Below are 16,800 nucleotides of genomic sequence, written 5' to 3' on the forward strand. Positions count from 1 at the left end.
ATGGCTATGGAGGTTCACTTGCTATGCGATGACTCTAGGTCCTCATGGTCGTGTTAGGATTAGTCGGTGCACGTAAACTCACCCAGATACTTAGAGTTACCGGAAGAAACCAACAACAATGCTTGATTTAAGAAATTGATAAAATATATAACCATCATAAACTTGGGACAAAACCAGCTGCACAAAAGTACAGACACAGTTGTTTCTTCGAATGCTCAGATCATTATACAGCATCCAAGAACACACCAAGTATATGCTCAACATTTCTTAGGGACGTCCGTATGGGAATCTTTAAAAAATCAGTTACTATAAAATTGAACCCTTCTTTATCAACCTTATCAGAACCCAACCCATAAACTTGAAATGGCATCCATTAAAACTCTTCTATGCATCGCAATGGTTTCCTTTTTGGTAATTCAAGTAGTGTTCTCCAGCGACCCCGACATCCTAACCGACTACGTGTTACCAGAAAACACCACTGTAACAGACCCAAACTATTTCACCTTCACCGGGTTGCGATCAGTTTTCAACGCCACCTACCCGACAACTTTTACACCCGTCAAAGCTACCCTAAACGAATTCCCCGGTCTCCTTGGCCAAAGTGTTTCCTATGCGGTTCTTGAGTTCCCTGTGGGGTCCCTTAACCCACTTCACATCCACCCTCGTGCCACCGAGCTTCTATTTGTAGTCACGGGCTCACTACAAGTCGGGTTTGTGGACACCACCAACAAGCTTTTCACACAGAAACTTGAAACCGGTGACATGTTTGTGTTTCCTAAAGGACTTGTTCATTATCAGACTAACTTCAACACTAGTGAACCAGCCTTGGCGGTTTCGGCTTTTGGGAGCGTGAGTGCAGGGACGCAGTCTATTGCGAATAGCGTCTTTAATAGTACCATTTATGAAGGGATTCTGGCTGAGTCGTTTAATATTAGCGCAGACGTTGTCGAAAGGATCGAGTCTGGGCTCAAGGGCTAAGCATCAAATGATGATTTTTTGTATGGTTAATCTTAAATGTTTGCTTTCTTCCATAAGATTGTTCCTTGAAATGTGAAAATAAATGTCGATAGTGAAATCTATGATACAGAAACCGAACATTCGTGCAGAGTTATTTGAAAGAATCAAGAACTGAGCCAGATCTGATTGCTTTAGGCATTCAATCTTAGGTGCCGTTTACCAAACGCTTATCCGGGTAAGCGCTTACCAAGTAACATTACCTCACCGGATAAATATAGTAAGGACCAAGAATCTTACCCGGTAAGAGCGAGACAAGGATCAAGAGTCTTACCCGGTAAGTGAGGGCGACGACTCTTACCATGGTAAACGCTTACAGGGTAAATTGTTGTATACTTTGTCATTTTGTTGGATTAAAAATCTTACCCTATAAGTACATAATAGTATTAAATTTTACTGTAAACACTTACAAATTAAGTGTTTGATAAACGGCCCAAATGAGAATTGACATTAACGATCGTGATTGATCTTCGCAACAGTAATGGTAAAAAAAAAAACTTGTAAGAATTCATGGAATAATTTGTAAATACATATTATAAATAATATACAATAAGTAATTAATTTATTTAATGAAGATTTTTTAAATAAAACGACAAATTTTTAATTAATAAATTTTATATTAAAAAATATTAATTCAAATAACATAAATTAAAAAAACACAAATAATATTAATTCTCTGAGTTAGTAAACTCGTCCCACAAATGATCATTTAATGTATTACGAAGTTCAAAATAAGCATTTTTATCCTTGATCATTTTGTGTAGAGCAAGAAAACTGTTCAAGTCGACAATTGTTATCGTTCGTCATCTGACTCCTACGTCTTGCACTTCACCTCATTCTTCAATTGGTGTATTAATATCACATTCATCCTCTATGATCATATTATGCATAATGATGCACAAATTCATTATATCATGCAATATTTCATTCCTTCATAACCGTGCAGGTCTTGCTACTATTGCAAATCTTGATTGCAATATACCAAATGCATGTTCCACGTCTTTTCTACATGCTTCTTGTTTCTTTGTAAAATATTGTTTTCTAGGGCCATGTAGATCGTGAATAGATTAAACAAGAGTGACCAATTTTGGATATATGTCATCAGCTAAGGATCAGAATATCAAGGATCTCAATATAGATCATCTCAACGTCAAGGATTTGGAGAAAAGGGAGTTCAAGACCAAGCCGAAGAATCTCAGAACGTAGTAGAAGAGAGAGTTCAAGTATTTAGGTGTCCCGTATATATATATATATATATTTTGAAACTACATTAAGTCAATAATAATACAAGTTTGTCTTGACATAGTTGGTTGGATGACTTTTCTCCCATCCTAGGCATGGGTTCTATTTTCGTTTCAATCATTTTTTTTTAAATTTTTGGCTGTTAATTTGGGGGTTTATTATGTTTTTGAAAAAGATTACGATAAAACACTCGAATAAGTTACATATGAAAATTTAGTAAGGAACTAACCAACAAATCAATAATTATTTTTAGAAAAATACCCATAACTTTGTTTTTTTTTTTTTGAAGTCAAATGGTGTTGTCACTCGAAAAAATTCCTGTAGATCCGTCTATGTGCTAGATGTCGTTATAGCACGACCACCTTGGGACTTCTTGAAAAAAATATGTGTTTGCCATTCGTGCATACCCTTCTTTTCTCATGAACGCTTCAAACCGTTCTTGGTCTATTTTGTCCTTGTATTCATGCCTCATGGGACTAACAAAGACAATAGCCAACTTCTTTAGACGAGGGTTTGTATTGTAACGGATATCTTTCTAAGCTCTTCCATTGTATATGCAGCCTTTTGATAGGTGAAGGGTATGTATATGTCTATGTATATGTAGACTTGGGATCATGTGACACCAAAGCTTTTTTGTGAGACCCGTAAGACCAATTCTTAACTCTTGGATTAGATCTACAATATGACAATCTGAACATCCATAAACGCCACGAGACTTCTCAATAATCACAAAATTGTCGCCGTGCAACTTTAGGCCATTAGATCATTAGCTTATAAAGTTGATCAATGAACATAAATTGGTCTTATGGATCTCACGAAAAACCCTTGGTCTCACGTGAACCCAACTCTGTATATGTATATGTAGACTTGGGATCATGTGAGACCAAGGGTTTTTCGTGAGACCAGTAAGACTAATTCTTAACCGTTGGATATCTACAATTTGAACATTTATAATCACATAATTGTCATGAGACTTCTCAATAATCACAAAATTGTCACCGTACAACTTTAGACCATTAGATAATTAGTTTGTAAAGTTGATCAATGAACATAAATTGGTCTTACTGATCTCACAAAAAACTTTTGGTCTCACGTGAACCCAACCTTGTATATGTATATGTATATGTATATGGAGAGAGAAGAGGGGGCAATTGAGCATTGATTTTTTGGAGGGGTGTTGATCTAATTAAAAAGACTTATGGTAAAAATTTATAAATAATTTTTAAAATTTTAAATAAATAAAAACTATCAATAATATATTTATAGAATCTTTTTTCAAACCATGTAATGAATAATATTTAAGAAAATGAGAGTTCATTTATTATAACTTAGATATCAAAAAAAGATATTTAAAGTTCATTTATTATCATTAATGTTAAAATTTTATGTAACATAATATATTCATTAAAATAAAGGGCAAAATGCATAAAATAGCAATCTACTTTCATAAATTTCTTTATTATAGCATTGTACTTTCAGTTTTTCTTATTACAGCAATGTACTTTCAAATTATTTTTTATTAGGACATTATACTTTGAAAAATTTACCCATTATAGCATTGGGTAACCTTTTGATTTAAATTTACCCATTATACTAGGTTTCCATGCCACCTCATTGTCCACGTAGGTTGTCCACATGTACTACAGTGATGTGACTTTCTTACTACATCATTGTACTTTCAAAATTATTTTATTATAGCATCTACTATTTCTTATTAAACACTGTATTTTTAATTTTAATATTTAGATATTTTACATATTTTTTTAATAAATGTATTAAATGAATTAAAAAAATTCTAAATTATTCATTAATATACCAATATCAATAAAACTAGTAGAACACAACTTATCCCGCTAATATTTTTAAAAAATATGTGTTTTTTGAAAAAAAAGAAAATAAGAATTGTTCTTTTTTTACCAAAAAATATTATCTTTACTTGACGAATATATTATATTTGTTTAAAAACTTTTTACTTGACGTATAAATATATTAAATTAATTAGATTTTTTTGAAGTATTTATTAATATAACAATATTAAAAAATTGTAGATAACAATTTATTTCGTTAATATTTTAAAGAGAACTTTAAAAGATATGTATTAATTTGAACAACGTAAAATAGGAAAAGTTGTCTTTTTTACAAATAAAATATATCTCGAAAATAATGTTGCATATTTATTTAATAAATATTTTACTCTAAGAATATTTAATTTAAATGCAACCTAATAAGAAAAAGTAAAAAAAAATGGTTTTTTAGATAATAGCAATGAAAAATGAAAATCACTAATAATAATTTGAAATATGTTTTTATTTYAATTWTAGTTAAGTCATCAAAATGATGTGTCATCCACATCACCTCATTAAAGCCACACAAGCAAAAAAGTCAAAGGGTTAACCGGTTTAAAAGGTAACAGGTTACCCATTGCTATTATGAGTAGATTTTTTAAAGTACAATGSYTTAATAAAAARTAATTTGAAAGTACATTGCTGTAATAAAGAAAAACAAAAGTAGAATGTTATAATAAGAAATTTTGTGAAAGTAGGTTGCTATTTCATGCATTTAACCCTAAAATAAATGAACGGATTAAGGTTGATTTATATGGTTTGTACTAATTAGGAGAGTTGGATTCTATATTCATATTCTTATTATGCACACTTCCCCCTAATTGGTGGTGGCAAACTAATTGGAGGACGGTGGCCGGAGAAAGAAGAGAGGAGGGAGGAAAGTTTTAAAATACCAAAAATATCCTTGCATTAATATTTTAATTCAAAATTGTCAAAATTATAAATTTTCTAATTTATCTATTGATTTGTGGTTAATATTGTTCTTACAGTTAGCATAAACTAATTAGTTCTCATTTGATTAGGCCCCTATATATATATATATATATATATATATATATATATATATATATATATATATTTTAAGATACATAAGAATAGATGTACAACCAAACAAATAGAACGAAAAGTGGGCATATGCCAAGAAGGTCCTCACACTAATATTTGTAACACCTTCAAAATAAAACCTCAAATAATAAGCAAACTTTAGCTATTTGTGGAATTTCCTAAAATGGAAATATTTGACTTGCTATAATTGATTGGTCTATGCAAACATGTGCTTAACTGTCACATTTGAATTCAAATGCAAATAACCCACAAATGACCAACCTCAACAACAAAAAAGTCATCCATAACTAGCATAACTCGATATTAAAACTACAAGAAAAACTAAGTTTTAGTTAAAAAAAAGAAATAAGACATTGAACCACTAGACCACCTTAAAGTAAGGATGGTGATTTGCCCGGCTCACTTGACCCGAATGGGGACAGAGATTCCCCACTAAAACGGGTCTTGGGGTTGGGGTTGGGGATCCCTGGTACACTCAAACGGGAGTTGGGGCCAGGGACGGGTATTGTACCCTCCGCCCTGCCCTATACCCGGTATACTAAATATTCATTTAATAATATTTGGGCTTTGAAAATTCTGATAGTGGGCCTCTGTTGCCATTGGATTTCAAGAGTATTTGTATTAGAAAACATGGAATTGGATCGGATCAGGGAACGAGTCTTGAGTCGAGGACCGGGGACTGAGGTTTGACTGAGATTTGACCAGGGACGGGATGTTAATCCCCGTATCTGCCGGGGTCCGAGGTCGGGGCTGTTACTAATAACCAGGACCAGGGATTACAAAACCCCCTTCATCCCCGTCCCATTGCCATATCTACCTTGAAGCATAGAACACAAAATTTGGCACCACAAAAACAGCGAAAGCATTTACACACTGAAAAGACAATTTGTTAATATCAGGCATTCGAGCTTCAACTTACCACTTATATATCTCCTAATTTAAGAGTAAATTTCAACGTTCAAAAAAATCTCAACCAACTTAATATTGGGCTTCCTAGTAGATGTGGTTTATGGGCTTGGGCTTTTCTTGTGGGCCTTAATAAACTTTTCACCCTTGACCATCTAATTTTTTAAATATACTTGTTCTTCAAATTTGTAACTTGTTTGGCCCCTGAATCCACCAATTATAAGTAACATACGCATGTAAATACACACGAACCCTAAAACAATAACTAATATACAATAAGCCAAACAACATTGTTTCACATTCGAAACTTCAACTATAAGCAAAACTAGTTATCATACAACCGATGCCAAAAGAATTAGTCACACGGTTTTGAGACGAATATTTTCCCGTCATCTATAAACGGAAATCTTTTTCGAATCCAAATGCAATAGCATTTTGATGACTTGTATATCATGTAATAAACGTTGTAAAGGAAAGAGGGCTACAAATTCTTTAGCACCTTCTCAAAAGTCTAGCTGAAAACGATGAGAAAAATGGTGTTTCAATAAAAGAAATAGAAACCAAACCCTAGAAGCTATGCAAAAACCTCTTAAATCCTATGCCTGAAAACTAAGAAAGGAGAGCGTTTGCAAATTGTGGTGACGGTTAAATAGAGGGAAAGTTTGTACGATTCTAGATTAATCACACTAATAAGATTGGTTTGTCCAAGATTTTAGTTATCAATATTGATACACGGACTGAGATGGTGGTGGTGGTGGTGGTGCTAGTGGTGGTCGTCGTGGTGCTAGTGGTGGTACTATTCCTCCTTTGTCGCCGACTAAACTAGTGGATGACGTTGGCTGCATGGCAGCATTCGCGGTGGTGATATCATGGATGCTTGATCTCTTGCGTTGTTTTTTTATGGTCTTCTGACGGATAAAATACTTCTGGGCATGGCTGGCGACTTGTGTTGGCGTCCTTGTGATCACCGAGTGTCTTGAAATGCTCCGCCAATCCCCTCTACCGTATTTCTCCATTCCCACCAGAAAACTCCTGCCAATATGTCAAGATCAATCACATGAACCTAAAATATCAAGAATCAACTTCTTGAGTTGAAAGGTCAAAGTCAAACTATCAATATGGAATCACTAAATTGAATTGAATCGATCCAATTTCTTAATTACGGTCAAAACTAAAACAGATTGAAAGCATTATTAGAATACATTAATCACAAGATGCTTAAAGTTGATAAACCCATACGGCATTAATTCCTGTTGTAGAAAAAACACATTGACCACAAAAAGTCAAATTCGTACCCTTTTCTTGATACCCATATCCATCTGATCGAATCTGAACACAAATTAGAACTCATAATCGCAATTTTCTTCAAGAATCCCATAATTTGAATGATTATGATCATGAATTATAAAGATGCAATCAAGAACTCAAGAATCGATGAACACTAAATAACTTAATGGAAAAAATGAATCTCCAAGTACCTGTGTTCTGATTCAGTCCATGGAGTCCCTTTCTTCCTCTCGGGGCCTTCTCCAGGTTTAGAACCCTTCCCTGACTCAAACGAGATCTGACTCGTTTTCAACTCAGAATTCCAACTCATAAAAGAGTCCCTTCCATAATCATCTCCGTAATAAGGGAATTCAATCCGACCTGATTCAATTTCTTCTAAATCGCGCATCAACTCCTCGTAGTGAGCCCTCACCTCCTCCACCGTCTTACCTGGAACGGCGTCGGCTATCATCTGCCACCATCCGGAAATACCCACCGGAACATCCACCAAAGCCTTCTCAAACAGCTTGTCTTCATATCTCGTCCACGTTGACTGCATCGCCGGCGGTTTGATGCTCACTTTGGTCTTCTGATGGTACGTAGTTGAATCGAAAATCTTGGAGCTTTGTTATCTATCTGGGTGTTTCTCTCTCTCAATCGTTATCTACAATTCTAAATTTTCTTGATTTATATAGTTGAATTTGGGTGAGGATTTTCCGGGATTTGATTTTTTTGAATGACTTCCCTGAATTCGAAAAAGACGGGTGAATCTTGTTTATATGTTTAAAATAAATCATTTTATTTTTATTTTTATTTTTATTTTTAAATTAATAATACGACAAAATAATAATAAAGTATTTTATTTTGTTGGCCATCTTTAACATAAATTTGAAACCAAAATCCACGTTTATAATTCATGACAGCGACCTAGTCATGGAAATCAATTTGGGTTCGTTTATCAAATCCTTACTTGGGTAAGTGTTTACCAAATCATATAAAAGCGAGACAAGAAACAAAAGTCTTACCTGGTAAGTGAACGGGATGACTCTTATCACGGTAAGAACTTATCAGGTAAATTATTGCATATGGTGTTGTCTTGAGTTTTACCCATAAACACTTATCGAGTAAGTTTTTGGTAAACGACGCCTTAGTATATGTCCCAATATTTCATATATAATGTTGGTGATTTTTATCAGAATCATTTATTATAACAAAAATATATATATATATTTATTTAAGGGTAACGTTTCTCTGTTAAACAATGTTGTAATCTTTTGTATTTTATTTTTTGAAAATATTATTAACATGGTCAAAAATGATAACAAGAATTCTTAGTAGGAGCAAAACTAAGCAACTTTATATGTTCTTGTTGAAACGTAATTTGTAACTCGTTATCTCTTATCTAACAGACAAATATTTGGCTCATATACCCTAACTTTTATAGTGTTCTATAACAATACATACTTTGAAATTGATATATGTGCACCGAATGATGTGTCGCAATGGTGTAGTTTGATTAAATGTGTTTATGTATAATATTTCAGTTTAAACTCACATATGATTTGAGTTTTTTTCATTTTTTCTTACTGTGATAATGTTGAAATAAACAAATTAATATATTTTTATTACTTTAAGTCTCGATATTTTAGCATCTTCAATGTGGAATTCTTATAAACAAAAAATATAGATTCTTAAAAGAATCACAATTAAAAAAGGGTTATATTAAAAACCTTACAACATTTGAATGACTTTGGTTCTTACTTTAGACTTTATATGAAATGGCTTTTTGTTATTTTATATATATATATTTTATTGATTTTATAGTTATTTATGAAAACCTATAAAATATTTTTTTATAAGAACATTCGTTAAAGATGCTTTCGTTATTCATATAAATTTGTTTTCCAAAGTCAAAGATATTATTATAATAGAGAACGTTTCAAATGTAATCTATCACATTTGCACAATCTAATTAATTGAGATGTTTATGAAAATTAGGAGAATTCTTTTATTATAATTTGAATAATTATGAAAAAATAACTAAAATTTATTAATTATGATCAATGTTTTATATTATAAGACAATAAAAATATTTATGAAATTACATATTAAACATATTTTAAATTATGTTGCGTTGGTTGTATAATATAACAGGTTATGATCTATTAATATAATCATGTATCGGGCGAGTTCAGAGGAATCCGAGTTGGAACACAAGGGGATGACGTGTAGGTTGTGGGCAATGCTAGAGTGACATGTGCTTTTCAGAGTGGGACGTCCGCCACCGTCTTTAAAGATACGACAGCTCCCTTTTTTGTAGTTTACACCGGAAAGCTGTGACACACCAACCAAGCTGTCACTTTAATACAGCAGCCGCCTCAACCAAACCAGCTAATTTGTCCTTCCCCATGTTTTCAATACTGGTCCTTTAGTTATGCACTAGATAACAATCTTAATCCCTGTATTAAATTTTGTTTCGTATTAAGTTCATACTCTTGAAATGCCGATCATTGTTCTCTTTCACTTTTCTTCCACTTCAGCCATCTATTCAGCAAGAAAGAGTCGGGTTTCATAAATAAATTGGCTTGACCCGAAAATATAAATGTCAAGTTAAATTAGACGGTAAAAAACAACATAAAAAAAGACTAGTCAAATCCTAGTAAACCTAGATGATACCTAAGCCTAATGTGATTGGTAATTTTCAGACCAGACCATATCATCATGCCACTCGAACCGTAAAAAACAATCCAATTTGACTTTGTTCGATTGGTTAAGCGGTCTAACGGTTTTTTTAAACACCCTATGCAAAACTAGTATACATCACTAAATGTTTTGAAATCTTTGGATAGAAAATGAAGTGTAAGGACTGTATCTGTTATTAGCTTATTGTTGGAGGGGCAAAAAAACAAAATAAAATCAACGGAAGGCGTCATCTCCGTACATCGACGTGGCCTTCAATATAAAAGCCACATATTTGCACGTGCTAAAAAGCATCCAATTTAGAGTTTTGGATAACATGAAGTGCCAGGTCACGTTATTGAGCTACAATCAAGTGTTAGTCAAGCCCACCATTGGAACTATTTTGACTTAAGTTAGGAACTATCGATTAGAGGTATATATGGGTAACGTTTTAATGTTTTTGAAGGTCATATTATATTTAAATTTTTTATTATATTACATAATATAAATAGATAATAATAATAATATTATTAAACATAAAAATAGGATAAAATTAAATGATTAACAATTTAAACCTAAACCAAAATTATTAATAATTTGAACCTAAAACTAAATAATCAATAATTGAAATCTAAACAATTTTGGTTATAACTTTACAAGATTGATAAAAAGATCATAAACATATGTAAAATTGGACTTGAGTTTTTGGGGGTTCTGTTCAAAATTTCACATTTAACATGCTATGGACAGCTTTGTTAGTCGTGTTGAAGATATTTGAATAATTTAACTTAATGTTTGTGATTTAGAAAATCAAATCTAATCCAACCCAAGTAAAACTATAATCCAACTCAAACTGTGTGAGATTGGTAGAGTTGGTCGGGTTGAAACTTTGATACTTCATGAGAACATACAAAAATACTAACCAACTCAAAAAATATTAAAAATTCATGTAAATAAGAAAGTGAAATTATGGTTGAAACTGTAATATAATTTGGATGTAGTTAACTACGGATTGGTCTAATGTCTAATATACATATATTAATCAAGAATATAACAATTATACTAAAATCATAGTGTAGAAAGGCATCGGGTTCATCGAGGTTGGGGCGTACTCAAATTTACACAACCCCAATTTCAACCCAATAGATATAGTTTGACCTAATTTTGTATCAATTATGTGTTGGGTTACTTTGGATTAAGTTATTTTGGGTTTTTTAATTGAGTTGACCGAATTGATCAGTTTTTTAAGCACCCCTATAATAGACTATTCAACAATTTTTTTAACAATTTCTTTAACATAAAAAAATTTCAAAAAAAATTATATTTGATTTTAAAAACATTTTAAAAATATCAACACTAATTATATTATTAAAATATTTTATAATTTAATCATCTTGATATATTAAATTAAAACTAATATAAATTAATAATAATTCACACGATAAATCATCCTAGTACCATTTTCGATGTAATATTATGAAAAAATGTCTTATGAAAATGTCTTAAAAACTATTTACTTTTTTCATAACGATATTAGATATAATAATAATTGTTAATCGTTCATGAGCTCCCTTTCCAAAAAGTTAGATAAAACCAAAAAAAAAAAAGTCAAATGTGCGGGTCATAGTGTGACTGCATGAGGCATAGACAATCATTTGCTTGGTGTATGTCTGTAAGGTACAACAGAGCAGAGCGAATATTTCTGGTTGAGATCCATTCTCGTCAATGCGGCTCGTCCGAAAAAAGAAAGATGTACGAACGATGACTTTTTTAGCACATTATTTTTTTTGTGGTTTGTTATGTTGAAAACTTAGGTTTGTGTGTTATGTGAAACCAATAATAGACCTAGTAGCATGCTAATTTCCATGATGACATATGTAATAATATCATGAAAAATATCATCATCAAGATGAAAATCAAACGTTCAAAAGACGTTATTGAATTGTACACCATTTTCATTCATTTATTATCAAAAAATTTATCAAGGTGTTGGATCCTCCACTGGCTTAGGGCCCCTTTAGTAGGGAGCAGAATCGGTAGGTTCYTTGAACCAAAAGAGAAAGGGAAAATATTGGCCAATTTCACACAGTGTACGAGGTGAATGAGGGGCTACTTAATGAAAAGAGAAACCAGTTCTACTTTAGGTTTATAAAAGAGGAAATTTTAAATTCGATTTACCAAAATAAAAGTTCTGAAAGTTGGTTGTATAAACAGAGGCAAAGGCTTTGTGTCTTTTTGCTGAGTTTGCATTTTCTTGTAATAATTATGTAATTTAAAGTCCAACCCATTTTTTTATGTGATAAAAGATATTATTTATAATTTTTATTTGAAACCATGAAAAGAAATCAAACTAAGGAAAAAATCATTTATTCCGTTCAGCGTTTTACATGGTTTAGATATGGTTTATTGCTTGCTTTGTCTGATCTGAAACAAATCATTTTCATCTCCATTATTATTTAAGAGTATTTATGAGTCCTTAACGAGAAGTTGATGGATAAAAGTAAGTTTAGGGAGTAAATCAACGGTGTATGTTCATTTAAAAACAATGATAATGAAGTTGATATGAATCCCGATGACTCGTTCATCCAACATCGGATATCTGCCCTGGTCTTGCTTTACTTCCATCCCAAATCCGTCTCTGCCCTGCACCAAGAGCAAGTCGTCCGTATTCATCCCGATATTACATGTTTCAAAATAAATAATAAAAATCCTTAAAAACTTGTTTTTTCTTATAACTCCCCAAGTCCACAAGATCGGTAGAAGTAAGACAAAGTATGCTTGTAAAGTGTAAATTGAAAAAAGGATGTCGATCAGAACTAGAAAACAAAATTTAAATAATAGAAAAAACAACTTACAACTTACAATCTATGATGTTTTGTTGTAAAAAACATATCATTTGATGGTGAGATTTCTTACGTGTAACCGTAATTCGTTGGTCTGGATTAAAGTTGTTTTCAACTCCAAAACTGGCTTGGTTTCAAGATGTAGAATTCTATGTTGAGTCATCACTTAGCGAGGTTGCGAGGACTTGGGTCTTTCTCTTGGATGGAACATCAAGTACATGTATCTTTACTAATTAAACAATTTCTAAACGCTGGAATAGATCGTAAAGAAACATCACTTCCTCGCGAGTTGAATAGCAACCTTTTTGGGGTTTATAGTTAAGACAATTGATTTGTTTTCCTGAGAGACAAAGACCACCCGTCCAATAAACCTTACGGTCACTAGAATATCTCTTCAGTTGTTAAGTCGATTCAAATACTCACAGTTATTTAAAGAAAACTCATTAAATAACGTGTTAAAAAAATCTTAGGAATTAAAAATATGAAGGGCCCAATTATCCTCATTATGAATTTGGGCTTTAAGTTTTTTATTGCCGCCTCGAATGAATCTTTTTTCCTAATTCTTACGGGGTGTTTGGGATTGCTTATAAAAATAATTTATTAACTTATTCTACTGTGACACTGGTAATAAGCACTTTTGAGTGTTTGGATAAATAACTTATACCGATGTCAAACCGGTAATAAGCAGTTTTTGAAGAAGTTAAACACTTTTGACTTATAATAAGTTGATAAATATTTTTGTAGAAAAGCATAAATTGTTTCAAATAAGCAAATCCCAAACACCCCCTTAATATCTAAAAGCATGTTAAAATAGAGTTTTGAAATTGTAGCAATTTTTTGGCTTTAATAATTATGTTAAAATAGAAAATAAATGTTTAGGAGAGAAGAATAATATTTTATTGAATGTACTGAATATTTTAAAAATAAAGTTAATATTAAAATTGCTAAAATAGAGTAGACATATAGATTTTGTGTTATGATACTTTATTTTTGAAAAATTAAAGAGTATTTATCGGTATCAATTTTAGAAATTTTAGCTACTAGAGCAAAGTTAGTTTTAACAGTTATGTTAAACTCTCCTCTAAAATAGAGGGAGAAAAGAGAAAATACAGAAATCACCAAATCTAGAAAGAAAGAGAGAGAAATAAAATGACAATGTTGGAAATGGTCGAACACTTCACCGTTTACATAAACAAAGTGTATGTCTAACTGTTAATTTTAAGGTTCCATAAGATTACTGAATGTCCGTGTAAGTTGATTCAGATATATAACTATTCTAAAGAAATTAAAAAGGGAAAATTGCACCAAAATGGAACCAACTTTCATCTAATTCCTATTTTGGGGAACCAACTTTCAAAATCGTCATTTTGGGGAACCAACTTGCACCTGATTCCTATTTTGGGGAACCAACTTGCAAAATAATTATAGAAAAATAACAAAAATTCATATTTTTTTTCAAAAATTAATGCAATAAAATCTATTTTTCATTTCAAATCTCGTTTTTTTTTAATTCAGATATCAAATTGAACATTTAAAAAAAATCCAACTTACCACAATAAAAATTGTTTTTTACTAATAAAAAAAATCAATTTAATAGAAAAAAGCAATTGATGCAATAAAAAATAAATATTAAATATCACATTCAAGATTTTTATATCTGACCAATTGCATCAATTAATTTTTTTCTATTAAATTGATTTTTTTTGCATTAGTAAAAAATAATTTTTATTGTGGTAATTTGGATTTTTTTTTAAATGTTCAATTTGATATCCGAATTAAAAAAACGAGATTTGAAATGAAAAATATATTTTATTGCATTAATATTTGAAAAAAAAAACGAGTTTTAGTTATTTTTCTATAATTATTTTGCAAGTTGCTTCCTCAAAATAGAAATCAGGTACAAGTTGGTTCCACAAAATAACGATTTTAAAAGTTGGTTCCCTAAAATAGGAATCAAGTGCAAGTTGGTTCCATTTTGGTGCAATTTTCCCAATTAAAAAAGTATTAGGAAAATAAAAAGATAGTAGTGGCCCAATTGTCTTCATATTTTGGATTTGGGCTTCTTAAGTTATCTGCCAAACCTAATGATTTCCTAATTCATTTTATGTCTTCATATTCCACTGAATTTATGTGAGTGTGTAGCCTTTACATAAACCCTCGTTTATTTTAGGAAGCTTGTTTTAGAAGAAATGAAAAACATATATACCTAACCTAATTCTACAAATATCGTGTAATGTAAGTATCTAGTTTTCATGTTTAGAGGGTGTTTGGGACTGCTTATAAAAATAACTTATTGACTTATTTTGGTGTGGTACCGGTAATAAACACTTTTGAGTATTTTGATAAACAACTTATACCGGTGCTAAATCGGTAATAAAGAGTTTTTGAATAAGTTAAACTCTTCTGACTGATAATAAGTTGATAAGTGTTTTTGTAGAAAAACATAAGTTGTTTCAAATAAACAATCTCAGATACCCCCTTAATCTCTAATAATCATTTAATCTATACTATATTATAAAGCATTAGACAAAAACTCTAAAAAACCATTTTTTATGCATGAAGTATTGTTTATTGATGCGTATTACTTAAAATTCAAAATTAAAAGTAAAATGTGCATAAGTACAACTTATTAAAGTTCTATATTTAAATTCGTGTAACTAACTGTGGATAAACATAATCAAATATAGGATAAGCATCTCATTTTAAATATAAAATTTAAAATATAATTAGGATAATTATTGAGTTCTAACAACAATATTTAATTATTATCTTTATAAAAATTTATATTATTAAACCTAAATTAAGTTACTTCGTTACGGTAAATTAAATTATAATAAAAATTTTGAATTAAAAAAACACAAATAAAAAAAATTAAATAGTTAATTTGATACTAATGTTAATATATTTTTTGCAAATTTTATATGATATTTTTAAATTCATTTTTTATTGAAAAATAAAAAATTATTGGTTTCTTAAAACCACATAAAATCGTATTATATCGACATGGATAAAAAATAAAACGAAACATTGAAATGAAAATGTGTCTCGATGCATTGTATGAGTACCATTCTAGTGTGTGTATATATACAGAGAGAGGGGGGGGGTGGATTCGGTGAGAATGAAATTTATGGTGAGAAGTGTAAGAATGGATCTCCATATTTTGATTAATCGTAATTGAATGTCAACACTAATGAGATGCACCAGATATATTTTATTCTAAAGAGCAATTCATGGACATACATGAGATTAAAAGTAATTAAGGGTTCAGATCTTATCTTACTGTTCTCACAATAGTTTATCTTCTCACACGATCATTCGATTATACTCACACACATAAAATACAGAGAGAGGGAGAAAGACAAAGGTTCGTGTGAGAATAGATTAGAAGAAAATTTGGACCTTTGATTACTTTTAATCTCAAATAAAACCATTAATTGTGTCTTTAGAAAAGAATTAATCTGATGTTTCTCATTAGAGTTAATCAACTGTAACTTTTCAATTAGATTGATTCAAGGGTGAAAATCTTTTCTTATTTTTCTAACTTTCATTCTTACTGGAACTCACCCCTTAGCATAAATTGTAAATTATAATTTTTAAAAAATTATAAAACCTAACATCTTAATCATATTGTTTCTTTTAAAGTAAATTACATATTTTTTTTTGATTAACCTGGATATCCAACTCGCTATGCGAGCTGATTAATCTCAGAACGATTACCTGCTTTGCAGATAGCCCATAGTCACCGCATTTAAACCTTCATGGTCAAAATAAAAATTTTATTTCTCCTTGGATTTGAACTTGAAATCTCATGGTATTTTGTAAATTACAAATTTAATCTATATGATGTGTATTTTCTGTTAGATTTGCTCCGTAGCCCAAACGGTCATCATTTTTTCTGTTAATCATGATCCAATTTCTCTCTTTCTATATTTATCTCCATC

General features: G+C 31.0%; 2 protein-coding genes across 2 annotated transcripts; one reads left to right on the forward strand and one right to left on the reverse strand.

Annotated features, from left to right (window-relative positions):
• Nucleotides 1–363: 363 nt before the first annotated feature.
• LOC112505775 (germin-like protein 9-3) lies at nt 364–978 on the forward strand. Its single transcript, XM_025109758.1, has one exon. The coding sequence runs from the start codon at nt 364–366 to the stop codon at nt 976–978; it is 615 nt and encodes a 204-aa protein (XP_024965526.1).
• Nucleotides 979–6,405: 5,427 nt separating this feature from the next.
• LOC112522840 (transcription factor SRM1-like) lies at nt 6,406–8,043 on the reverse strand. The gene is made up of 2 exons (XM_025132158.1): nt 7,550–8,043; nt 6,406–7,103 (listed from the first exon to the last, which is right to left on the reverse strand). The coding sequence occupies exons 1-2, from the start codon at nt 7,894–7,896 to the stop codon at nt 6,791–6,793; spliced, it is 660 nt and encodes a 219-aa protein (XP_024987926.1). The 5' UTR covers nt 7,897–8,043; the 3' UTR covers nt 6,406–6,790.
• Between the last annotated feature and the right edge of the window lie 8,757 nt (nt 8,044–16,800).

Source organism: Cynara cardunculus (assembly GCF_001531365.2).
Source record: "Cynara cardunculus var. scolymus isolate 2C chromosome LG 1, CcrdV1, whole genome shotgun sequence".
In the NCBI taxonomy this organism is placed as follows: Eukaryota; Viridiplantae; Streptophyta; class Magnoliopsida; order Asterales; family Asteraceae; genus Cynara; species Cynara cardunculus.